Source organism: Vicugna pacos, chromosome 8 (genome assembly GCF_048564905.1).
Source record: "Vicugna pacos chromosome 8, VicPac4, whole genome shotgun sequence".
NCBI classification, from domain to species: domain Eukaryota; kingdom Metazoa; phylum Chordata; class Mammalia; order Artiodactyla; family Camelidae; genus Vicugna; species Vicugna pacos.
Window position 1 is genome coordinate 7,570,809 of NC_132994.1, and position 26,208 is coordinate 7,597,016.

The 26,208-nt window shown below is 37.6% G+C and overlaps 1 protein-coding gene across 1 annotated transcript in view; it reads left to right on the forward strand.

Moving 5' to 3' along the window:
• EYS (eyes shut homolog) overlaps nucleotides 1-26,208 on the forward strand; it is a 1,174,088-nt gene that overhangs the window by 851,872 nt on the left and 296,008 nt on the right. The window contains 1 exon segment of the mRNA XM_006211933.3: nucleotides 709-938. Coding sequence (XP_006211995.2) covers nucleotides 709-938 — 230 coding nt within the window.

Below are 26,208 nucleotides of genomic sequence, written 5' to 3' on the forward strand. Positions count from 1 at the left end.
TTATTTTAATTGATGTATAGTCAATGTACAATGTTGTGTTAATTTCTGGTATACAGCATAGTGATTCGATTATATACACATATATATGTATATATGTGTGTGTTTGTGTGTGTATTCCTTTTCATATTCTTTATCATTATGGGCTATTAAAAGGTATTGGCTACAGTTTGAGGTGCTATACAGTAGGACTTTGCTGTTTATCTGTTTTATATATAGTATTTGTAACTGCAAATCCCAAACTCTCAATTTATCTCTCTACCCTCCCCCTTCCCCCTGGTAACCATAAGTTGTTTTCTATGTCTGCAAGTCTGTCTCTGTTTTATAAGTAAGTTCATCTGTATCTGTTTTTTTTTTTAAGATTCCACATGTCAGTGATATCATATGGTATTTTTCTTTCACTTTCTGCCTCACTGCCTCACTTCACTTAGAATGAGGATCTCCAGGTCCATCATGTTGCTGCAAATGGCATTATCTTATTCTTTTTTATGGTTGAGTAGTATTCCACTGTGTGTGTGTGTACTCTATCTTCTTTATCCAGTCATCTGTCAATGGACATAAAGATCAGGCAGGAAATAAATAAAATCAGGATCAAAACATAGAAAAAATCAATAAAATCCCTCTTATTTTAAACCAAAGTTTCTGTTATTTCTATTTTTGTTTCTGGATCTTTTGTTTATGTTGTTTTTCCTGATCTATTTATAAATCTAGATCCCAGGATCCTGCTCTGTCAGCAGCATCTCCCTCTGTCGTTCCTCCTGAGGTCACAGGAGGGGCTGGCCCCACGCCAGCCTCGCTGGCCCCCCGCCCTGCTCCAGCCGCCTGCCGGGGACCCGTGTGCCACAACGGGGGCACCTGCCGCACAGTCTTCCTCCCGAGTGGCGCCTTCTCATTTCAGTGCGACTGTCCGCTCCATTTCACTGGTCGGTTCTGTGAACGAGGTAATCCATCTTCATTATTCTCCAGGATTTCTTTTTTAAAACTTCTCCAGAGGATGGAGAAGAATTGAAACCTCTCATAAACACATCGGTGGCTATTAGCACAAACAAGACACATCTGTACAATTTTATTTAAAAATGAATTCAGATAAGACATTTTCAGTTCAGTACTGCAGAGCAAACTGAAGATTTTTTTTTCATTAGGACTGCCATTCAAAATACATTTTCAGTCACCGCACAACATGGGAATTAAAATTCCAGTAGAGTGTTGTTTATGTAGTTCCTTTAAAAGATTGGTGCATCCATCCTTTGTCACCATGGAAACAATTAGATTCTAATTAATATTATTTGTATTGCTTAATTGTCAATCAAATTGCTTTATTATATTTCATAAGCAGATCCCCATATTTAGGGTATTTTGGTGTGTAAGAAGAAAACAATATTTTTTAATGCTCAAGAATATGGTTTTAGCATTAATGAAGCTATTTATGAATCATAAGAAAAGACCCCTATTGGCAACATTAAATGGCCTCCTAAGAGTGTCTCAGTTAATTAGAGCAGTGCTGGCAAGAGAGCCAAAAACACCCCGGCAGATGACAAAGGCATTAGGTCCTGATGCAGCTGGCTTGTCCCTACACTGGGGCCGGAAAGTGTCATTGTTTTCTATGTAAAACTGACCACTCATTCTAAATTGGAGGGAGGAATAGAGGTTACTATTGAGTAATGATCCAGATGACAGAGGATTTCATTACGTATCCAAGCTTGTGTTAAATAAATTTCTCTTTTTTTTAATATCGATATGTGGGCTTCCAAAAACGAATTCAAAGGTATATAAGTATGTTATTCAACACTTCTTCCCAAATGACGCTGTGTGATTGCCCTGAATGTGTTCATCTGCAGCCAAGTAAGCAAGTAAATACAGTCAAAAGCACAAAATGGAAACACGATCTGTTTTCATGTTCTTTGTGAAACACAACGACCTTAAAGTTGTTCTTTAACTGTAAAACGGTTTTGAGGACACATCATTTTTTAGTGAATGTTTCATTATGTCTGCAAAATAGCATGTGACTTGCCTCCTCCGCTGCAGTTTGAGACCATGTGTATTACGTTCTGTGAGTAGAACTCTGGGGATATAATCTGGATGGTAAAGGTCTTTTAGATCCAGACTTAACCACATAAAATACTAAGAGGGTTTTCCTTTCTTTAATTTCAGCCAGATAGAGTCTTAGCAAAATAGTCTCCTTATCTTTCTTAAAATATACTTTGATATTTTAATGTTCTTTTTAATTCAAACTTACTGACAGTGATGAAAATGAAGTTGTGAAAGGAGGAGTCCTCGTTGCTGAGTGTATCCCTTGGCTGTGCAGGTACCAGACTACACACGGCTTCCGGCCAAAATTGCTGTCTTCCTGCTAAGCCGCAGTCCCTTCCTAGCACTCCTCACTCTGTCACTTTAACACTTCACACAGTGACATATAGTCTCCTCCAGAAAAAGAGAAATCCAGGTTTACTTGGAATAAAACCCAGGGCTTTCTGAGATTTGGCAGCCTGTGTTTGGTGTTTGGGTGGCAGAATGTAGGACACTGACCTGGAAAGGAGCAGGGAATTCAAGTGTAGGAGTATTTCGTTTTCTCCAACATTATTAAGCACTTTCTGCCTTTTGGATTTTAGCTGATTTTTGGATGATGATACTGTTGCTAAAACTAGATAATCTACCATAGAATATTTATTTCTAAATGCACAGTCGTCAAAAACCATGAATAAATAATCATTACCAATCAGAAAAAATTTTAAAGAAATTTTGTCAGTAATACCTGAGGTGTATGGTACACTAAACAAAATTCATGCAATAGGACTGTTTAAATTAGAAAGTATCATAGTACATAGTACTTTTTTTGAGAAATATTTCAGTATAAAACTTAGAATGTGATGAAATGTGCATTTTTAGAACTGAGAATATTATCTCTAATTGTAAAAATTATACATTTTTCCCTTGTTCAAATACTTTTTATTAAAATATAGTTGATTTACAATATTGTGTTAGTTTCAGGTGTACAGCATAGTAAGTCAGTCTTTTTTTTTCAGATTATACTCCATTATAGGTTATTATAAGGTACTGGGTATAATTCTCTGTGCAATAGAATAACTCCTTGTTCTTTATATGCATATTTATCTTTAACCACTTAGCCCCTAAATTTAAATTAAGTACCTTTCTTCTTTCAGTCATGAAGAAAACCAAGAACAGGTTTGTGTTCTCAGTCTAATGCTCTAAATATAGGTCATCCTAGTATGCATTTTAGAATCCAGATTGACAGATGATGGCTACCACCTATGATCCAGGGATCTGGTACCATGAGGAGACATTTTTTATACGTAGCATTATCCAGGTTGGCCAGATACCATAATTTCTAAGTGTAGATTTCAATAAGCAGTCTTGTAGGCCAGCTTCAGTGTATTTCGGCTACCTGGTAAAAACCTTGCTTTGGATAAACAGTCTCTAAATCTCTCTCTACATATCTATCTATAGATAGATGGATAGATAGATAGATAGGCAGACAGAGATAGAGATAGAGATAGCCTCCAGTTGTTAAATGACTCTCTTAAGGTCACGTGGCTTGCACGTGGTGGGGATGAGATTAGAAACAATCTTGGCAGACTCCAGAATTCACAGTTTTTTTTTTAACTTTATTCCACCAGTGCTCGCTTTGGCAGCACATATACTAAAATTTTATTCCACCAATTCTATTTCTAATTTAATAAGAAACTGCCATACTCTCTTTTTTTGGGGGGTGGGGGTAGATGTTTATTTTTATATATATATATTTTTTAATGGAGGTACTGGGGATTGAACCCAGGACCTCGTACATGCTAAGTATGTGCTCTACCACTGAGCTATACCCTCCCCTCCAGAATTCACATTTAACCCATTTAATCCCCATACTCTACCACTGTACTAGTTAGAACATCAAATTTAACATGACACAGAATTTCTAAATTTTCTCATTCTTTCATCTGTTTATTTTTTAGAAGTATGTTTATTTCAGGGGGAAAAAAAGAGAGTTGTACTTTAAAAATAACATTTCAAAAATCAGAAAACCAAAGAAGTTAATGTTCATCTGATAATTTTCCATGATCCATCTAAAGTTAAGCCAAAAAGCACATTAGGTAATCCAAAAAGAATTGTATCTAAATGGTAGTATCTTTCCATCATGACTTCAATGAAACAGAAATGTAGAAAGTCGAGTGAGATTTGAATTTCAGGAAAAATCTAGCCACGGATGATAAGAGAACATGAATCTGAAAAAAATACACCAGCATTGGCACTTTCGTGTAAAGATATGTTTGAAATTGATTTTTCTTCCTCGTCTTGCTCCTTTTTACTAGCAGTTAATACTCTCAACCTATGAGAGAATGTTAAAGCATTTTACTTTACCAACTTTGATTTTTTTTCACAGCAAAATGGAGGTGTAAATGAAGACGAGGCCCTAATTAAAGCAGCATTAAGACTTAGCCACACAGAGAAAGGGTTTTTAAGGGCTGTAGGACTCAGTACTAGGTCACCCATCCACACATTTCCCATCTACCTGACATTACATCATGTGTTCTGCTTTATGAAATCATCCTTATCTAATCACCTAATAACATTGACTTATAGAATCAGCCTGATTTAATATGTTTTTTTTTTCTCAACACACACTTTCTTAATTCATATGAGCTAAAAACCTTGTTGCCTATTTTGCCATAATGATCCTGCATCTCAGAGGGAAAACATAAGAGCATATATTCGGGCTTTGCTTTAGGTGGCTGCATGCAGGCAGATGGCTGGCTCCTACTGTAAAGTTCAGAGTGACAGATTTAGAAGATCCGTGCTTTGTGCTGGAGGAGAGCGTATGCATCTGACTATTAATTATAGGATTAACATTTTTAAACAGTCCCATACTTTTTAGTGTTCTATAAAACGGTTTTATAAATAGTGCAATAAAGGAGTATTTAAATGCCATACGTTAAAACCAAGAAATCATTTATTTGATATCCTGTCTGTGTATATTCCGTATATGCTTAAAGGTCAACTGTACTGAGTAAATTGCAAACCTCAAAATAAAAATGAGAGGTTTTACTAGGTGTTTTGTCTTGCTTAAGAGAAAAAAGACTGCCTGAATGTCTGCTTTGTTTTTACCATAACTGGATCATTTTTAAAGGCATAGTAGCATAATCTGAATTAATTTATCAACTGTGGCTCAGGTGGCTGAATAGCAGATGTTCCAGAGCCAAGAAGGCAGAGATAGTCAGCGTGGAGGAACAAAGCTTTACCTCCCCTCCAGAGAACTGATGGTCTCCATCACCAGAGAGGGGCCAAGAAATGCACGCTGGCCTTTTTCAAACATAACACTCCTGTCTGAAAATCTGTCTTTTAAATCAGAGAACAAGGCCGCCTGTTTATTAGTGAATGGCACCTGCTGAAATACGAAGATGCTAAGTTGAAAGTGAATGGGGATTGAAGTCAAGGGCAGAGGCTGAGGGAAGGCGACACCACCTGTGGTCTGAGACAGAGGGTTCTGTCTGTGCAGTAAGGGCAGGTGAAGGAGTTCATCTTCCCTGCTCTTCCCACTGGCCAGTGCTGCTTTCTCCAGCGGCGAGCGTTGCGTTCAGCTGGTAGAAAAAGACGGCTCCCTCCCCATCCTGGTGCTTATAACTGTGTAAAAACTACATGTTCCTCAGTCTCTCTACTTACACTGATAATGATAGAAATTTCCACATGGGAATAGGAGGGAACATATTTACCCATCTGCCCATCAAAAAAGAGGGGCATTTATTTTTCTTCTTTATTGCCTTAATTATCATTCTTTTATTCCCCTGTAATTCAATATATCCAATTAAAAAAAAACATTAGCTTTTTGAGCACCTATACATTAGTACAACACATGGAGTTCTTCCTTAGGGATGGTAAGAGGATGAAGAACACACAATTTTGTCTTCAATTTGCAAGTCATTGTCAGTATGGCATGTGGACCTGGGGGATGCAAGGATGGGAAGAGAAGCAGAAGCCACGGGTCAGCTGACATTTCCTCCTTCCCTCTTTAAACCTGCGTAGTCCCCACTGAGCATCACCCCCTCCCAGCAAGGTCTCCCTGAGGCCCTATTGCTCCCATGACTAATTATCACACAACTCAGTGACTTCAGCAACACAAGTGTATTATTTTAAAGCTCTGTATATCAGAAGTCTGACACAGTTCTCAGCAGATTAAAATCAGGTGATGGTAGGGCTGTGTTCCTTTCTGGAGGTTCCAGGAGAGAATCTAGATCCTTGCTTTCTTTGGCTTCTAAAGGCTTTTGCCTTCCTCGACTCATGGCCTCCTTCATTCTGTCTTCGAAGCAAACAATGATGGGTGTAGTTCTTTTCTCATATTGTGACACTTGATTGGCTCTTCCACTTGCCTTTTCTACATTTAAGGAGCCCACTGGGATAATCCAGGAACTGTCTCTATATCTCAGCATCAGCTGACTAGCTGTTTTAAATCCAACTGCAACCTTAACGCTCCTTTGCCACTCAAATGAACACTGGCATGGGTCCTAGGAATTAGGATGTGGACATCTTCAGCGGGGACATTCTTCTGCCTACCACAAGATCTGCAGTCATTCCTCAGAGGATTCACATGGCTGTATAATAGAAAAGGGAGTTTATTATATGGATAACTAGGGCTGATAGAATTGAAGGAAGTGAAACCAGGTTGAAAAATGCACTCTGAAGGATGCTCTGCAGGGCTAGTCAACAGGGAGCAGGGTGAGGGCTCACCTGAGGACAGACCGGGACACACCACCACTGAAGAGACTCTCACACAGTCACCACAATCTGAGTAACTTGCTCAAGAGGCAGAGTCCCAAGAAATCCTTTGAAATTGTCTAGTTGGCAAAACCTTCACCACATGCTAATCCACTGCCTGAGCAGGAGAATTGGCAGAGCGACAAGAGGAGTCACCTTTCACTATAGACTCCTGACAGTTAGACCACAGAATCTGCCAAGACCCCAAACCATGGCAGCTTTTTCCTTTCCACCAAAAATACAGTCAAACATTCACAGGAGGCCTTTATAGCACACATATGCATGCATGCACACACACGCACACACACTCTTTAAAGTTGAATGTTACTTCTTTCTTCAGAAATTCTTCAGATATTTCCCTTGTCTCTTGTCATCCTCTATTTTCTGTTTTCTCCTTTAATTCCTGACATTTCTTTATTTATACTGAAGAATAGTTTAACAAAAATTGTTATTGTCATTTCTCCTGCAAACACACAGCTTATCAAAATATTTTTATGAATAAAAATTGTTCCTCCCTTACATCCAACTTAGGTAATCAGGAAAAATATTCCCTGGATAAAGTGGTATCCAAAATGCTATTTAAAAGTGTTAATTGAAGGAATCAGAATGAGCGAATACGGGAAGGGGAAGAGAGTTGTCTAGTTTGGCTTCGGAGAAGGGAGCCTGTGGGATCCGCTGAAAAATAAAGCTGAAAATTCAAGTGGGAACCATTCTGTTGAGAACACTAAATGACAGATTCAAAATATTAAATTCATTAGCAATGGCTTTCAGGGGGAAAAAAATGATGATCAGTGCTTGCTTCAAATGATGAACCTGAGGGTAGACTTTAGAAAGGATGGCAGTGAAGAGGAGGATAAGGTGGAGGGAAGCACTGGGGGACCTAATTTCTGCAGGCTAGGAAACAGGATAAAGACTCTGTCATTCCTAATGTTTCCTAATAATTTGGAAGTATGACAGATCTTTCAGTTCTCTATACAAAGTGTAGTTTAGATTTTTTTATCAAAAATTTAGAAGCCTGAAGAAGACTTGCATCTTTTAATGTATTATTTTTGTGTGTGAAGAAGAAAGAGGGTGGTATGAAATGTGATTATAAAAGACAGGTCACAGCAGAGGTCCTTTCTTATCCCCCTTTCTTGCATCATCTTTTGCTCTACCTAGCCACAGAAAAGCTTGAATCATACGAAGTAGAACTTCATCACGGCACAAACATCATGGAGAGTAAAGCAAATGATGTGAGCTTATTCTGAAAGAGGTTGACGAACAGCGAGCTAAACAGTTATAACTACCTGTTCACGTGCACACAGGGAGGTACCCTGAGTTCATCTTTCTCACTTCAGTGCTGAGTTCCTCAAGAACCATCACTTCATTGTATGCAAATGTATTTGTTTCTAACAGGTTTTATCAACCACACGCACACACAGAATATTTAAAGCATGGACGATTATTAAAACATAACTTTAAGGTCTTTTAGGGGCTTTGAAATTAATTTACCACTGGATATTGTCATTTTAACATTTTAAATAATGATAGAAAAGCTACACTAATATTTTTGTATTATGCTATTTACAATGAAATAGTAAAGATTTGAAAGAAAATTCTGTTTTTGTTAGTTAGCTAAAAAAAATCAGTGCTAAGAATGGAAAGACATAAACTTGGATGATATGAGGATAGACCAACAGCAAAAACAAAAACTAGTGTTGATTGCACTAAAATGTTACTATACGATGTCCAAACAGAAGGACTGGGGGCCCAGAGTGAATCAAGAATAAATCACGTGGTCTCTGGGAAACTGATGTTCAGGCGAGTATTTTCTTAGCCATGAGATATGCCTTTGGCAGGAAAAAATTAATAGGACTTATGTTTAAGAGGCAACATCATGTTCTTACCTGTAAATATAATTCTATTAATGAAATTGAGAACCATCTGAGCACAGAATTTATTCTTTAAACTGTCTGTCCTTGAAATACTAAATCAATTTCAATTGCTTTAATCTACTTTGTTAAGGTGTCTCTGTGGATATCTCCTTATTCTCTGTCCTCGGATCACAGGTATGGACATGAATAAATATGAAGAGAGAGAGAGATGAGCATTGAAACCAATCCTCACACATATGTATGTCACCCTCTGCCTGCAGTTCGTTTGCTGCTTGTGGATTGAAAATAAGAAATGGATGCTTTGTGTAATCTCAGTGTTCCTGCCGATTAATATCGGGAGCAGTGGTAACTAAGAAATAAGAAGGCAACAGACAGTAACAGCTAGTAATTACTGTTTCACACTTGGTACTTACCATGCCAACAAAGCACACCAACCCTGTGAGCCAGACGATAATTCATTAGTCAAAGTTACTTTCATTTCCAAGTTGTAGAAATCAACTCAATAAATCATAGCTAAGGTTTATTGGATGTTTACAATGTGTTAGGCATTGTTCTTAATCTTAGCTGCTAGTGATTCATTTATTCCTCATGAATGTGTATTATTTTGAGGTAAATACTGTTCTAGCCCCATAATTCAGGAAGGGAACTTGTCCATGGTTACTAAGCCAGTACATTTGGAACTGGGATTTGAATCCACGTTCTTAAAACAATCCTTCCTATCTGTAAAGATAGTCAATGTGAGCAAAGATAGAAAAAATGAATTATTAAAGTATAAAGGTGGCATCTCATAGAACCCCAGAATGGGGAAGCAGAGGTGTCCCCAGAAAGAGACTAGAGCCATGAACAAAAGCACTCGGGGTACTTTCTCTGCTGGAGTCGTGTTTCATTCTCCTTGCCGTGTCCCAGCTGACATGGCTTTTGAATCAATACTGTGAAATCCTTCCACCATGGATAGACTGAATCCTTCTTGGATCAACCCTGGGGAAGAGACGCAGGGTTAGGTGACCACCCCTAGCTCAGTCACTCTGGCCCAAAGTTTGCTGTGCCAGCCTAGCTGCTGACGGAGATCAGAAAGCACTGCCCGCGAAGGGAGAATCATGGTGGGCTTAGAACACACCACCAAACCTGTAACCTACGATTACCAGTATCCCCATCCCACCGCGGAAGAAACTGCGGCACAGAGAAAGCCAGGTGCCTGGGTCGTGGGGTGAGAGGCAAAGCCAGAACTCATGTCAAGCTGTGTTTCATGTCCCAAGTTGTTCCTTTAACCACTACACATTTCTGTTTTAAACTCTCCCTTAAAAATACAGGGCAGAAGCGTAGAGACAATGTCATCTATATCCACGGTGTAATGAATTTAGTTTATTAAATGACCTGACTTGGCAGATTACATTCCAGAATAATTCAGTTTCTCTCAGCACCCATTTAAGATCTTTCCTGCCAGATTTCTCTCCTCTTTGTTTTGTGACAACCTGGACACAGCCTGTAACTTGCAGGTCACTTGCAGGTATTAAAAAGTCTAATCCAATTTAACTGACTAATCCAGTTTCACTCCAGCACCCAATTTGAAGCTGTCCACACCCTCTTGTCTCTCCCCTTGATACACCTCCTCCCTAAAAGTCGACCTCCAGGGTCAGATCAAGGGTAGAGGAAGTCGGGAGAAGTCTGATTCCTGTGCAGCGGCCGATGGTGACAGCAAAAAATGCATTGTCACTGCAGGAGCATGGGTGGTCTGCCGGTGACCCTTCAACACGTCTCTCTGTGGCGGGCTGTGTGCACACTCGGCTGATCTCTTGCAAAATACCCCTTAGCAACTGTCTAAGAAGTCCCTTTCTCCCTCTTTCGGCTGGTGCGCCTGACACAGTAGACATCTAGGAGGTGGTTACCTCTAGCTGACTAGCGCTTAGTCACCTACCACCTTCCTTGTTGCCAGTTGGAGCTCAGAAAATCTCAGCTGTCACTGTCCTGTCAACTAGCAAGAGTGCAAATAAACCCCTGAGCAAACCTTTCTTCTTACTAACCTTGCAGGCTGCCTTTTGGGCTCTCCCCACGAGAGACAAGCCCCATCTCCATCCCCTGCCCCCCAACTCTGGGAACACATGTCAAGTTCTCCCAAGAACTCTCTCTGCAGGGGCCGGGAGGAGGTCCTACAAACTACTTCAGCTCTGTTAGCATGCAGTCAGCTATGAGGTGTTACCTTGATTTCAACTCTTTTTTATAAATTAATTACTTAATTATTTTAATGGAGGTACTGGGGATTGAACCCAGGACCTCATGCATGCTAGGCACACACTCTACCATTGAGCTATACCCTCCCCCCAGATTTCTACTCTTTTATTTTTCTGTAGAAAAACCTCTCTATATAATAAATTGCTAGCTTTCTCTCAGCTAGATTTTGAGGGTGATGGCAGCTGGACCAGTTAGCCTCCTCTTAGAACGTACCACCTAGAGAGGTTTACCTCCTACGTTTGAAGGGCAAATAATCATCACCTATTTCTGCAGTTTGGAAACTCTGACGAAGTCCTCTCATAGATGCTGTTACATTAACATGTAGCGAGAATACATTTTAATCAAGACAGAAAAGAATCCGATATCTCGGAATAATGGCATTTCTTTCTGTAGTTATTTTCAAATACGTACACTAACTTAAGCCCCAGTAGCAGAGGAGAGTCAACTACCCAACAGGTTCTGAGGACAACGCTGAATTCCAAAGGTCCTGGGAGTTTCATTCCTTTAATCTTAAAGGTAACACACTCTTTCCGTTTCACAGCGTATGCGCTGTGATATAAAAAGGAAATGAAATCATCCCTCCAGGAATGTTCGTGTTTCTCCTATGGCTACAAGCAAGTGTGTCATGCTGCTGCAGAATCCTGGAAACACATCCACTGGAGAAGCACGGGCTTCCTGGAAAAGGCAGTAGGCTGGGAGCGAGAAGACAGGGACTTCTGTCTCACCCAGCCCTTAATCAGTTACGCAGCTTTAGGGACATCCTGACTCTGCCGAGCCTCCGGTTCTCTGTCTTCAAAGTGGCAGAGTTAGAATTGATTTGAAAGCCCCTTTTAGCCCTAAGACGTACTGACGCCAGATTGGCCTCTGACGTGAAACCTCTTGGGTTCTCTTGAGCCACTGCTCTGGGCTTGGGCAGGGTAGCCTCGAGAGCTGTGCTGCAGCAGCGGGGATGCCCCGCCCCCAGCCCAGAGGGCTGGCCAGTCCCCGCTGTTTCTTTACTTGGCTTCCCAATTGTTACAGGATGAGTTCCCAGAGAAGCAGGATCCTAGAAAGAGGTGATAAAGCAGGAACTTCATTAAGGGAGCACTTTGAAGCTCAACACACATGGGGAAAGGGAGGCAGGTGGGTTTGGCAGCAAGCCCTTCACAGCTCATGCCATGTCGATATCTCCCTCTGTGTCCTCTTAGAGCCAATCATGGGCCACCCTAGTCTTTTGCAGCCTAGGAGTTCTCCAATTGTCTTCCCTTATGTGCTGCTCTGGCACTGCTCACAGACAGAGCAACTTCTGGAAAACAAAGGACCTGGGAAGAAAGGATGCTGTTTGTGGTTGTAGGGGCTGTCTGGAAGTGCATCATTTCACTTAATTTATTTCTGATTGAGGGAATTGGTTTCCCTCACGGAGTGAGGGAGTGTGATTGCCTGGGATTTCTTCACTGACGCCGAGTGTTCCACTCTTCTGGATCCGTTACAGACTTCTTTGCCAGATGTTCTGCACTTGATTCTTCTTCCAAATCCACCTTTTTTCCCCCCCCGCAACAAGCATTGCCCTCCATGATCTGATGCCTGCTTACTTCTCTGGCTTTGTTCTCCTCTAACCCCCAGCCATCCAAAACTCTACTCCAGTCATAGTGAGGGCTTTGTAATCTCTCAGCCTTTCCTGTCCTCTAATGCATCATGTGGTGCATGTCCCATCCCTTCCGATGCTCCTTCTGTGTGGAACATCCTTCTTAAGCTGATTAGCTTCTCTTCTTCCTTAAAGACTTGTGTCAGCTATTATTTTCTCGGAGAAGCTCTCTCTTTGAGATTCACATCTCAACCTACTCTTGGTTCCCAAGGTATCTTGTGCTTTTCTCTATTGTCATATTTATAATCTTGTATTTTCATAGTATATTTACTTATGTCTCCCTCCTAGCTAGGAAAGTATCGAGGAAGGTGACTATTTCTATTGTGTCTTTCTAACCCAGGCATCCAGCGTAACACCTGAGATATAAAAGGAAATCAAATATTTTTGTTAAATTTAAAGAAAACCATTTTTCAATAACTGAATAACTATTTAGTTATTTAGGTATATTAAGTATATTAAATACTATAGTATTTAGGGAAAAACATTAAACTTGCTTCCCTCTATAACAAATTGAAGACTCAATCCTTGACATTTTGTCCCACTCAAACTAGTTTTGAAATTGAATTGTTTTTGAATTTCGTATTCATTTCAATTTGTGCCTGAATATTCAGGCAGCTCTTCTAACTCTGGTTTGTTTAAAAAAAAAACTCTTCATAACACTTATATTTACTCTTCTCTTCCTTTGTAGATAAAGTCTAAAATATTTAGACAATGGTATTTACAAACATGCTTGAAGTAAAACTAACAAAAATTTTCTATGATGCTTCTTCCCCATGGCTATCACAGAATTTAAAATGCAACAACACAAGACCAAGACAAGGTATTTTGGAATATCACTGAACCTTTGCTACAATTCCTTGTCCTGAATAAATTGAAAATAGCCCTTAATTTTCAAAAATATTTCATAAATATGCATTGCTTTCAAAAAATCTAAGCAATTCAATTCAGTTTTGCGCTGCATTAGATATCGTAAACCACTGAAGATTATCCTCTAGAACTGTCTATAATAGAATTCAGGAGAAAGAAAATGAAATGATTTGGAATCTTGAAGTAGAATGGAAGTCTAAAATCAACAACTTAAGTGCCCTAAAAAGTTTTGAGAAATTATACTTGTTATTTCTATCGTGTAGGCATAATTACACGTGTGTATCACATGCACATCCAATGACACCTTACTCCAGAACTCCTCCATGATTCATACAGAATTCCTGTACATGAACGGGGTCCCCATAGCTATGCTCCAAGCACATATCCCCCGATGTGCAATGCCAATTGGCAATTATGTTTAGAAGGTCTTATTTTCATATCTAATTACACCTTTTCATGGTATTCTCATGCTTATGACATTCTATGATTCTGTGTCATATGTACTTAACCACATCTTTCACATTTGTATCAGTATGTATTTAGTGTAGACATACTCTGGAGTATGTGGGAGTAGATCCTGCAGCCTGTGCACTGTCATGCAGAGTGATGTAGTTACATTTCTTTCCAGGATGTAAAAGAAGGATGAAAAACAATAATTTTAACTGGATGCACTTTAATGACACCACAAAATAACTGTCAAAGTTTTCTGTCATTTGAGCTTTACAGAAAAAAATATTCTTTGCTCTTTCACAAATTTACCACACCTGGTTTAAAAAGGAATCTGAAAGTCCTGTCTGCGTGGATGCCTATGTGCAGCACATCTGACATTTTCTTGGCATGAAAAGTGAAAGAGCTACTTAAAATTTAGTTCCTTATTCAAATTAGCATGTTCAGAGCCAAAACTGTGTTCTGGAAAGAAGCCGTACACAGTTCACATTTTGGGAAAGGCAAAGGATTGAAAACAAAAGGAAAAGAAGGCAAAAAATCAAGGTGAGTTTTTTTTCTGTTATACAATGAGTTTGTATATTTTTCTGTTTCTTTACTAGATAGAAACTTGAGAACTGTACACATTTTCCTGTTAAAGTGATTTATAATTTACTTTTTAGAGGTGATAAAAAGGCATTATGTGTGAATATCCAAAAAGATTACTGTGCAATCACTTGAAAATAGCCAACATCAAGAATTGCTAAAAATGATGAATGTGTAACTCTGGACACAATTAGAGCTTGTGAAATCAACCATACCATCGTTCAGATGTTTGAACATATGTTTGAAAGCCCAAAGCATAGCTGGATAGAATCATTCCCCATCGTAGAGCAATGATCCCTTCTTTGTAAACCCATTTGTGTTATTAAAAAAAAAGATGTAGCGCACATATATCAGGTTAATTTACTTTTAGATCATTTGAAATGCTGTATTTTAAAATGCCCTCTGACATTTCACTATTTTTATATTTTAAAACATTAACATCTCACACAAATGCTTCATAAATCTCTAGATTAGAACGTTAGGCTTCTGCTTTTGAACTCAAAGACAGAAACTTCGGCGTTGATTGTGACTCTCATGTAAACTCTATTTACTCTACTCATATACAGGTTTTTATCACACTCAATAATTATAATCATTTACATTAACTTACAAATATAATACTTATCCAGTCTTAACACACGTCATACCGATCAGTTTCTTATTCGCATACATCCTGTTCCACATCACTATTCACATTGCTTGGAAATTAACGTATTTGCCAGAATCCCTGCTAGTAAACATATTTCCATCTGTCTTTAAAATAGAGACTTAAACTCTGCTCTTATTTTCCCTTCCAAAATTATATGACATTTTCAAACTGGAGAAAGGACTCCTCTCTAATGCAAACACACTCTGCAAAACACATTTCATGAAAATAATTCTCTACATAGTTGTGATGGAGTAAATAAAGTCAGTCACTCTCACTTTAGGGAAGAAAGTAAATCCTCCAGGCCCAGATATACCCAATTAATTATCACATCCTTCTCTCTATGGTCATTTCTTATCTATCACCATCAACTGTCACACTGATTAGACCATTTGAAATTTAAATGGCTCTTAGCTGTCTCTAGAGATTTATGCCCTCTTTCATGGGGTTTTTATACGTATAAACGGATCTTTACCCAATGCATGGATTTAAGCATAGATTAAGTGGGTCTAAAGACAACGGCTCAGGACCAGTCAGTAACACTCTCTCCAGACCTAAGTTTAGCTCATTTATCTGTCGATGACTTTTGGGCAAATTGCTCACCCAGCTGTAAATACAAAATATTACCAGAGCATCCACATACATCTGCAATCATACAGTTGCTGGATAAAATACAAGGTTCCCAGTGAAGTTTAAATTTCAGAAAAATAATGAATAACTTTATAGTGTAAGTATGTCCCAAATATTGCATGGGGCATACTAGTCCAAAAATATTTTGTTCATCTGAAACTCAGTTAAATGGATATCTTGCATTTTATTAGATAACTCTAGCAAACATTGCCCACCATCATTTCAAGGAGACTATGCCTTACAAACTTAGCTGATTAGAGATGGAAGAAAGTTTATTAATGGTTTGGTTCAAGGGTCAGCACATTTTTTTCTATAAAGGGCCAGACAGTAAATATTCTGGGCTTAGTGGCCCACGTAGGGTCTCATTCATGCATTTTTTTCTTCTCCTTTTTAAAATAGCTTTTTAAACATGTAAAGTACCATCCACAGCTTAAAAGTTGTACAAAAGCAGGCTCGTAGACTGAATTTGGCCCAATGCTATACTGTGCCCACTCCTCGTTCAGGTCATCACCTTTAATTTTATGTAAGCCTCAGATGCTTTGTTAAAAGCAAGAATTGGCATTTGCATCATCTTCCCTTGATCTGCTTACAACCTTAGATCAGCATTGGTTGCTGTTAAGGAAATGCTGCTCCAAGGTCTATATTGTCACCAAACATCTGGCTGAAAATGTTTTTCGGTGTCTGTCCCAATGTGGAAGTCTGAAATGTATACACTCTCCCTTTTGGTGCAAGGTTTGCTTACCTCCAGTCTTCCTCTGAAAAAATCTGGAGCTTGACTAGCTAATCCTGAACTTGAAAAACTTCTCTAAGTTATTAAGCTAATTGAAAAAGGACTGGATTATTGTCCAAATGGATAACTTCAGATAAATCGTTAATAGCTTTCCCAAACATAGAATAAGCATCCATCATTCATTTAAAAAAATATTTATTAGGTGCTCCCTGTGTACCAATAGATGAGTTTACAAATGTGAAAATAAAGATAAAATGTTGTCCACTCAGGACCCCTCTCTGTCCACCATTCCCGTCTGGTCTGGACAAGTTTGTCCCCTTTCCGGTCTCTTCTTAGATCTGTACTCAGACTTAGACGTCGATCTTAGCCTGACTTCACAACCTTCCCAAATTCCTTTGAGTACTCTCAATAGTGCTTGTCTTACCTACTGTGGATTTTCTGTACGTATTCTGCTTCAGCTGACTCTTTCTCCTTCCTTCAGCATCTTCCTAGGAAATGTGACTTAGGCAGAGGAGAGCTCCGTAGGCACGCCAAGTTCGGTGACTGTTTGCTAAATGAACGCAGTCATCAACAGATATTTAGTAACTTCTGTAAGATGTGTTATTGTTGTTGTTAGTGTTGATTTCGGTGCTCGCGTCTTTCTCTTTGTCTAAGCTGACAAGTGTGAACTCCTCTAAACTAACGAGTAACTCTTGCTATGTTACCAATCAGACTGGTCTTAATTTTCTATTTTCAGAATGTTTTCTACTCTCTATAGTGTTAGAAATTTTCCTCCTGAAGAATTAGAATCAAAACAAGCATCATGTATCCCTAGTGATCTCCTAGTACCATGTTAAGCGGTAATTTATCCAGTCCTACAGATGGATAGATAGCTTTCATTACAAACACATGTGCGTGTGTAGATGCATGTGTGTACACATGTGTATATTTTTAACATATACAGGACAGATCTAAATTCTTCTTGTTTAAAATATTAGCAGTTTTGTCACATTTATTTAAAAGTTTTTACCTTCTGGAAATTACTTTTCTGTTTGTACTAATTTATTTTCTTTTCATTCTTGATTATATAGCTTGCCATCCGTCTCCCATACTGACTTCTTAAAATCTGAGCTCATCATTAAGTGATTTGGGTAGCCTGCTGTGTAATTATGTACACCCAGATTTTCTCTTCAGATGAGATTATTTGAAATTGCACAGTGGCAATTTAACTCTTCCTAATTTTTTTATTTCTCTTGGGCTGCATTATTTTTAAGAAGATTAAACCATATCTTGTCTATTTTACAGTATGCATAGATTATAAATCACAAAAGGTTAGACACATATACGTACATTAGACTAATTTAGCTTATCAGGGTTTCAGCTAAGGAGAAGAAAGGGTAGACATACGGTGATTAAAAACAGCCTCCGTGAAGCTGAGTGACTGAGACAGGGAACCTGAGGGTAAGTGCCATCTTCCCGTTGGCACTGGGAATACGATGTTAGGTGCTGTTCCAACTGACCTGACATTTTATTATCCAGTGAGAAAGTCATTGTTCTATTAATTGTCTCTGATCCCTCCGATTACCGAAAGCCTCAGTTTGCTGCTGGTGTATCTTTGACATCTCTATGTTTGCCAGTTGCTTTTTTCAAAAATACTAAGTGCAGATCTCAGATTTGGAACCTTGGTGGGGAAGACAAAATATCAATCTAAATATTAATCACTGTGATTTTTTTTATAGTTACTGTTGTGGACTGAATTGTCTCCCCTCAAGATTCATGGGTTGGGTCTCTGATTCCCCATGTGACTGTATTTGCGGTGATTAGGCATAATGTCCCAGGTTCATCCATGTTTCTTAAAGCTGAATAATAATTGCATATTATATATTATATATTATATATTATATATTATATATATGGCTGGAATTTATGTATATAATTTTCTTTATCCATTTATCTGTTAACACTTAGGTCATTTCCATATTTTAGCTACTATGAATAGTAATGAATATGGGAAGGAAAATACCTTTTTGAGAGAGCAATTTTATTCACTTTGAGCATGCCCAGGAGTGGAATTGCTGTATCATATGGAAGTTCTGTTTCTAAACTTTTTGAGGGGTCACCAATATCCCAATTTACATTCCCACCAAGAGTGCACAGGGTTCCCTTTCCTCCACGTTCTTGCCAACATTTGGTATCTTTTGACCTTTTGGAAATAGTCAGCATAGCAAGTTTGAGATGGTGTCCCATTGTGGTTCTGATTTGTCTTTCCCTGATGGCTAGTGACGTTGAGCATCTTTTCATATACCTACTAGAAAATGAGTTGTAATCTCCAAATGGGAACACTAAAAGTTACAGTTAGATTAGGAAAAGGGTGCTTAAAGAGACAAAAGATTAAGGCATTAACGAGGAAGCAAGCAATAAACTAGAATAAGAAAGGCATCTGGGAAGTCAAAGGAGAGAGATTCAAGACTCAGGGTATTTCAATTGCGTGAAGCACAAAGATCAAGAAAATAAGGGTTTAGAAAAGAACATTGGATTTGGCATTAAAAACACAGAGTGATGACCAGAATTTCAGGAGGAGAATTGAAAAGAAGCTGAGACATAACCTGGTATTTTTCTTTCTCTTTCTGGCTTTCTTCACTGAAAATGACAATCTCCGTGTCCAACTATGTTACTGCAAGTAGCATTTTGTTCTTTTTTATGGCTGAGTTGTATTCCATTGTGTAAATATACAACTTCTTATCCAGTATCTGTTGATGGACATTTAGGTTATTTCCATGTCTTGGCTACTGTAAATAGTGCTGCTATGAACATTTGGGGTGCATGTATCTTTTTGAATTAAAGTTTCATCTGGGTATATGCCCAGGAGTGGGATTGCTGGAGATTGTCATTCTAAGGGAAATAAGCCAGAAAGATAAAGAAAAATACCATATGATATCACTTATACATGGAATCTAAAAAAAAGAAAAAAGAAAAATGAACTTACTTACAAAACAGAAACAGATTCACATACATAGAAAACTTAAGGTTACAAGGAAGGGATTGGAAAGGGATAATTTGGGAGTTCCAGATTTGCAGATACTAACTACTATATATAAAATAGACAGACAAGTTTCTTCTGTATAGCACAAGGAACTATATTCAATACCTTGTCATAATCTATAATGATAAAGAGTATGAAAACAAATATATGTATGTATATGTATGGCTGAACTATTATGCTGTACACCAGAAATTGATATGACATTGTAAACTGACTATATATATATATATATATATATACACATACATACCATTTTCAGGAAATAAAAAGAAGCTGTGCCAATGGTTAAGAAGAAATGGGAGAATGAGGGCATAGCTGAAGGCAGCAGGGAAGAAAGATTTTTTAAACTTAAGAACAAGAGGCATAGCTCCTGAAAGCCGAAAGGAAAGGGCTAGTAAGGAGAAAACTTTTTTTTAAGAAGGAAGTAGTATTGGACAGGTGAGATCCTTGTCAGCTGAAATAAAATGCACAACCTAAAAGTTGAGAGATATGTTTTATTCAGAGGACATTTCTGAGGACTTAAGCCAGGGATGACAGCCTCTCAGATCACTCTGAGGGGCTGCTTCAAAGTGGCAAGGTAGAAGCCAGGATATATGACTTTTTGCAACAGAGATCACGTAGTCGGAACATCAAAAGATTATTGTTGAAGAAAATCAAATATCTCAAGTTAAGGAACTGAGCACTTTTCTATATTTGGGAAGGTGCAAAGGTCTGATTTCATTCCTTTGATATGCACCTAGCTATCTAGGGCCAGTATCCTGTTCTTCCACACCCTGCGTTCCCTCAGGGGGCACCAATGGGGGAGTGGCCGCAGAAGTGGGCTGCCTGCTTGTCTGCATCCTGAGTTCCCTTCCTCACTGTCAGGGGCAGGTGGTAGTGGCTGATGACTTGATGGCCATAGCATTCTTTGTTTACTGATATGGCTGACAATATTTCTCATTCACATCCTGAAGAATTATGGAAGAAAGAACAAAACTGAGAATAGCATAGAAAGCCAGGTAACAGAAAATGAAGTGGAGGCAAAGTATGAATGACATTTAAGATCCCATAGTCATTGACTGCAAACACGTGGCTATGCATTATTGGAAGATCTGAGAATTGTATTTGCAGTTATGATATGAGAATCAAGTTCATGATTGGAAGTTTCAGCTTCGTGAATTCTCAGGATCTGGAGGAGAGGAGAGGATTAATGAGAAAGATAAAGGAGAGAGAAAGGGGGTTTCAGGACATGACCACTATATTGCATTATTAGCCTCTATTTGAAATATAATCTTTTGTTATTTATATAGAATATATATTCCTAGAAAAAATTACGCATTTATAGAACGATGGAATGACTCCCTACACTGCTGAATCTGTCAATCTCATTTATAATATAGAATTTTTAAGAAATATGACTTTAGGGGTAGCTTTTAAAGTGCAAATTGATGTGGAGTTGTTGGCAGAATTTGATGTTCTTTGTATTTGCAAGATTTACTAGTTTATTTTTTTCAGATAGTAAAGATATTCCATCAATGCCAAAACGGGATGTATGAATGAAGGAGCAACAAGATGGTAGAAGAAAGTGAAGTGGACTGGCCACTTCCTGGCAGGGGATGTGGGTTATGTTCATCAGTGCAGGCAGCTTTTGCCTGTTCAAAAACATGTATCGAACGTTCACGATGAGCAATTACAGAGCAATAGGCACCTAAGAAGATAAACAGGCTCTTTCCCCAATTGTGATGTCATTTTTGCATATTTACTCCTCCTTTCCTTCTCTTTTTCCCATTATGATGGTCACATATATAACATCTCAGTTAAATTAACACTATCATTCTATTTAAAAGTCCTTTAAATTCCATTAAAATACCTCATTGAGAGCAATGAAATATACAGACCAATGTAACCCAAAGTACTATCACACATCATAATCACTGGCTTTACATTTCTTTCATTTTAAACTTCTATTTTACACATTTTTGCAATTTGGGCCTCAAATTTTACCCCAAAGTTATCTGAAATTCAAATAGTCATTTAAAGTCACTATAATACATCACTTTTCTCCTTTTCTGTGGTTAACCCTCCCAGAGAATAGCCAGGGAAGTCTGATATTTTAATGAATTAGAGAAGAGATCCTAGAGACAGTTGGATTCCACATCCTAATATTTATTACCTCTAAAATAGAATGTGCTCTTTTACCCGTGTAATAATGTAATAAAATATATCTTTAATATTCCACCAATGACTTTAAGATAATCCAAAATACATAAATGGCTGTAAAATCCTGGATAATGTTATCACCAATAGTGGAAGAAATCAGACAAAAAGTTTCTTGCTATAAATGCTGACTACATAATTATAACACTCACAAGAATGACAGAAGAATGTCGCAGAGCGATGATGGTGTCAGACACATGGACAAACAATGCTGAGACGAAATTTGTGTCTTTTCTATAATACAATGAGCTAGTTGATGAGAAATCATTTTAATACCAGGGCTCTACCCCACAATGCTCCATGGCTCACGTGTTTTTATCAGGAGAATGACAGAAAAATCTCAAGATCTCCACTTGCTTTCATCAGCTGTAAAAACAATATTTGAAATTTGTCATAAATCTGACACCTGTCAAAAAACCTTGATGAATTCTGTCTGTGTTCTAGAAATAGTCCATTTTCTTCCTTTTCTCATCAAGCCATGCTCCATCAGACAGTCAAGACTGAGCTGGTTAAGTAATGAGTGTGTGAATTCTCCCTATCTTAACCAGCCACTGTCAGCGCATTGACTATATTTAATCATAAAACATATGACAGACACCTCTTTGTTTAGATATTCGTTATTTGAGTTCCCTGTAGCCTGAGTTCCCACATTCAGTGTAGCATAAGACAGTTCAGTGGTATAAAAATACTCACTATTAACACAATTGCCCACTTTTCCTTCCTGAAAAGATTCTCATGAACGATCAGGGATCTATCTTTGGGTCTTGTAATGTTGCTTTCTGATCTTCACATAATGTAAAAATTAATAATAAGAAATTGATTTTGAAGTAAAATTGCAAATAGGACCAAAATTATACAAGTCCAAAAAGTCCATTATTACTTTGAAAGTCATTGTCCAATGATAATGTGGCAGCCACCTAACAATCACTTAGATCATCAAAAATAAATTTTATGACAAGAGGTGTCCTTCAAACAAAAATTATTTGAATAACAATGTATGATGAATGGCTCTTGGGAAAACTGATGAAGTCCACAAATATTCTTGACAAAAATAACTCTGGAACACAATGTGAAATGTCAAATGTGCTATGAACACTATTGCATCGTGCTAGTAATTTTAAGAAAATTTTTAAGAAGAATAGCATCAAATATTAGTGTATGGCTATGATCTATAAACTCTATTTGTTCAATATAAAATAAATGTATTCTTACAAATTTTCAGCTTCTTTCAAGAAGATAAATTATGAATAAAATTATTGAGGTTTTTTTTTCTTTTTAAAATTGAGTCCAATTAGGTGAATTTTTATTTAGGAAGGATACATATACAAAATATTCTTTCAAAATAAATCCCTAGGTTCATGCAGATCAATTTGTCAACAAGTTTCAAGTCCTTGGAATGCCTGCCCATGAGGTCCTTCTCTGAGAAGCAAAATAAAACTTGAATAACCAGTTGGAAAATCTGCTTGTAGGTTTTTGTTGACTAACAGTGAAAGAAAAAGAAGGAAGGAAGGAAGGAAGGAAGGAAGGAAGGAAGGAAGGAAGGAAGGAAGGAAGGAAGGAAGGAAGGAAGGAAGGAAAGGAAAGAAAAACAAAGCTTTCTAAACCAATGCCCTTGAAAAGCTTTTTTAAAATACCATAAAATGTTAATGATGACATGAGACTGACATGTAGCTCCTCAGTGTTTAAACCTCATGTGGTGCCTTCGAGTCATCCTAGGAAATATCACGATCTCCACACACCTGGATGATTTAGGAATTGGGTTGCTCTGCAGTTACTTCAGAAAATGCCCTCAAGGGAACTCTGTGGATTATATTTCTGCACTTAGTTACCATCATTACAAGAAGGGGAATTAATCTTTAAATCTAGATCATTATGTGTTCTGGTTAGTGGAATTACAGGAGTTAGACCTTTACCTGCAAATCTACAATTTCACACTGGTTCCACATAAATTGCTTTCAGTGACTTCAAGAAATTGCTCAAATTGAAATTTGTCAGATCATCATCATCTGACTAATGAGTCGGCTGTTTATACCAGGAAATTTTGTAATGTAGTGTGTGTTTATAAAATTAACCATGATTATGAAGATGAAAACATATTACTTGGTTATCATTTAAAAACTGAAAAACACAAAGGAACAGCAAAAATATGACCCATCTTTAAAAACAAACTGAATTGAAGAAAAGTTTGGAGTAAAATAGAATTATGCAAATATTTTTCATTTCTCTGGAAGTAAAACATTTTTAAATGATTTTTAACCTTTCCTACTGTGAATGCTAATTAGAAAATGGAAACATGAGCTATGAAAATAGCTTTTAATTTTTCTCATATTTTATTATGAAAATATTCAACCTACGGAAGAGCTGGAGAATTTTAATGTTTATGTTACCACCATCTAGATTCAGCCTTTAACATTTTATCATACCTGTCTTATGACACATATCCATTTCTCTGTCCATCAGTCCACCTGCGATACATTTCAGATACATTACGTCAGTACCCTGTACCCTAAACACTGCAGCATGCATATCACTAGTGTCCAATGTTTGCTTGCTCATCTCTACTTTCTTTTAAGGTAAAAGTCACAAAGAATGAAATGCTCTAATCTTAGATGTACCTTTAGATGCTCCTATAAAACACAAACTCTTATCAGCCATAGAATGTTATCCCAAAAACTTTTCTTATGCTCTTTCTTGATGAATCCTTTCCCCTGGACCCTCTAGAAACAACTGGTTTTTTGATTTTTTTTTCCCACAGAGATTAGTTTTAACTCTTCTTGAACTCCATATCAATGGAAACATTCAGTGTGTATATACTGTTTTGTAAGTCTTTTTTCCCTCAGCATATGTTTGAGATTTATCCATGGCTTTAGTGTCTTGGTAGTTTATTACTTTTTATTCCTACATAATATTTCGTTATATGCCCTCCCTTTGATGGCCAATTGAACTGCTTCCATGATTTTGCTATCGGGAATAAAACTACTAAGATATTTTTGTAAAGTCTTTTTGGAAACATATATTTTTATTTCTCTTGGGTCAATTTTCAAGAGTGAAATTGCTAACTCATGGGGTAAGTTTATGCTTAATTTTTTAAGAAACTGCCAGATCTTCTTCTAAAGTGATTTAAGTGATTCTGTTTTTAAAATAATATCAAATACTCATGAAACGTTGATTTTAAGCAACAACTTTCTTTTGTTTCATTTTTTCTCTACTTTTTTATTGAAGTATAGTCAGTTTATAAAGTTGTGTTTTTTTATTTTATTTTATTTATTTTTCATTGATTTGTTTTGAAAATTGTGTTAATTTCTGGTGTACAGCATAGTGATTCAGTTATACATATATACATATATATATACATATATATATGTTACTTTTCATATTCTTACTCATTATAGGCTATTACAAGGTATTAAATACAGTTTCCTGTGATATACAATAGGACCCTGCTGTTTATTTTATATACAGGAGTTAGTATCTGCAAATCTTGAACTCACAATTTTTCCTTTACCCCTTCCCCTCCCTGCCCCAATAACCATAAGTTTGTTTTCTACGTCTGTGAGTCTGTTTCTGTTTTGTAAATAAGTTTATTTGTCTTTTTTTTTTTTTTAGATTTCACATATGAGTGATATATGGTATTTTTCTGGCTTTTACTTCACTTAGAATGACATTCTCCAGGTCCATCAATGTTGCTGCAAATGGCATTACTTTATTATTTTTTATGGCTGAGTAGTATTCCATTGTATAAACATACCACAATGTCTTTATCCAGTCATCTGTTGATGGACATTTAGGTTCTATCCATGTCTTGGCTATTGTAACTAATGCTGCTGTGAACATTGAGGTGCATGTATCTTTTTGAATTAAGTTTCCCTCTGGATACATGCACAGGAGTGAGGTTGCTCTTTTCTATCATTTCTGCTGCTTCTCACAAGCCTAATACATTTTCATGTTTGAGTAGAGAACATTGTCAAGCTGAAGATCCTTGTTTTCTGAAACTAGTTTTTCTTCTTGTTGTTGAAGTAAATGATTGTTTCTTACTTCATTTTTTTCCCTAATGAGTGAACAAGAAATTTCATGTACCATTATACTCCTTGATTTGGTGGTGGCAGTTAGAAGTTAAGGAGAGAACAGATCTTTCCTCACCTTCCAACAGCACATTTTTAAGACACGCTTCTTGAAAAGAAGTTCAGCATTAGGACTTTGGGGGCTAACTAGCTTGGCAACCTCTTTCAGGACTGAACTGAGCAGTTCCTCCTTCAGGAGAAACAAGGCAAAGGAATAACATGGAGGGGACCCAGTCCTCATGCTGACAGTGTTGGTCAGGACTCCTGAGATTGTACTGGAAAGAAATGAATAAGCTGGGAAACCAAAATTATTGGTACTTCTTGACACACCCCAAACTCTGATTCTATAAATTTGATATTTATTTGCCACAGTCTGTCTCTCTCAGACATCCCTTGTGGAAGCTGTCCTGTACATTGTAGGAAGTTAGCAGCCTGTGCTCACTGGATACCAGCAGCAGTGCCCCCAGTTGTGACAATCACAACTGTCCCCATGAGAGCAAAAATCACTCCCAGCTGAGACTCACTGGTGTAGCTGAACACTATT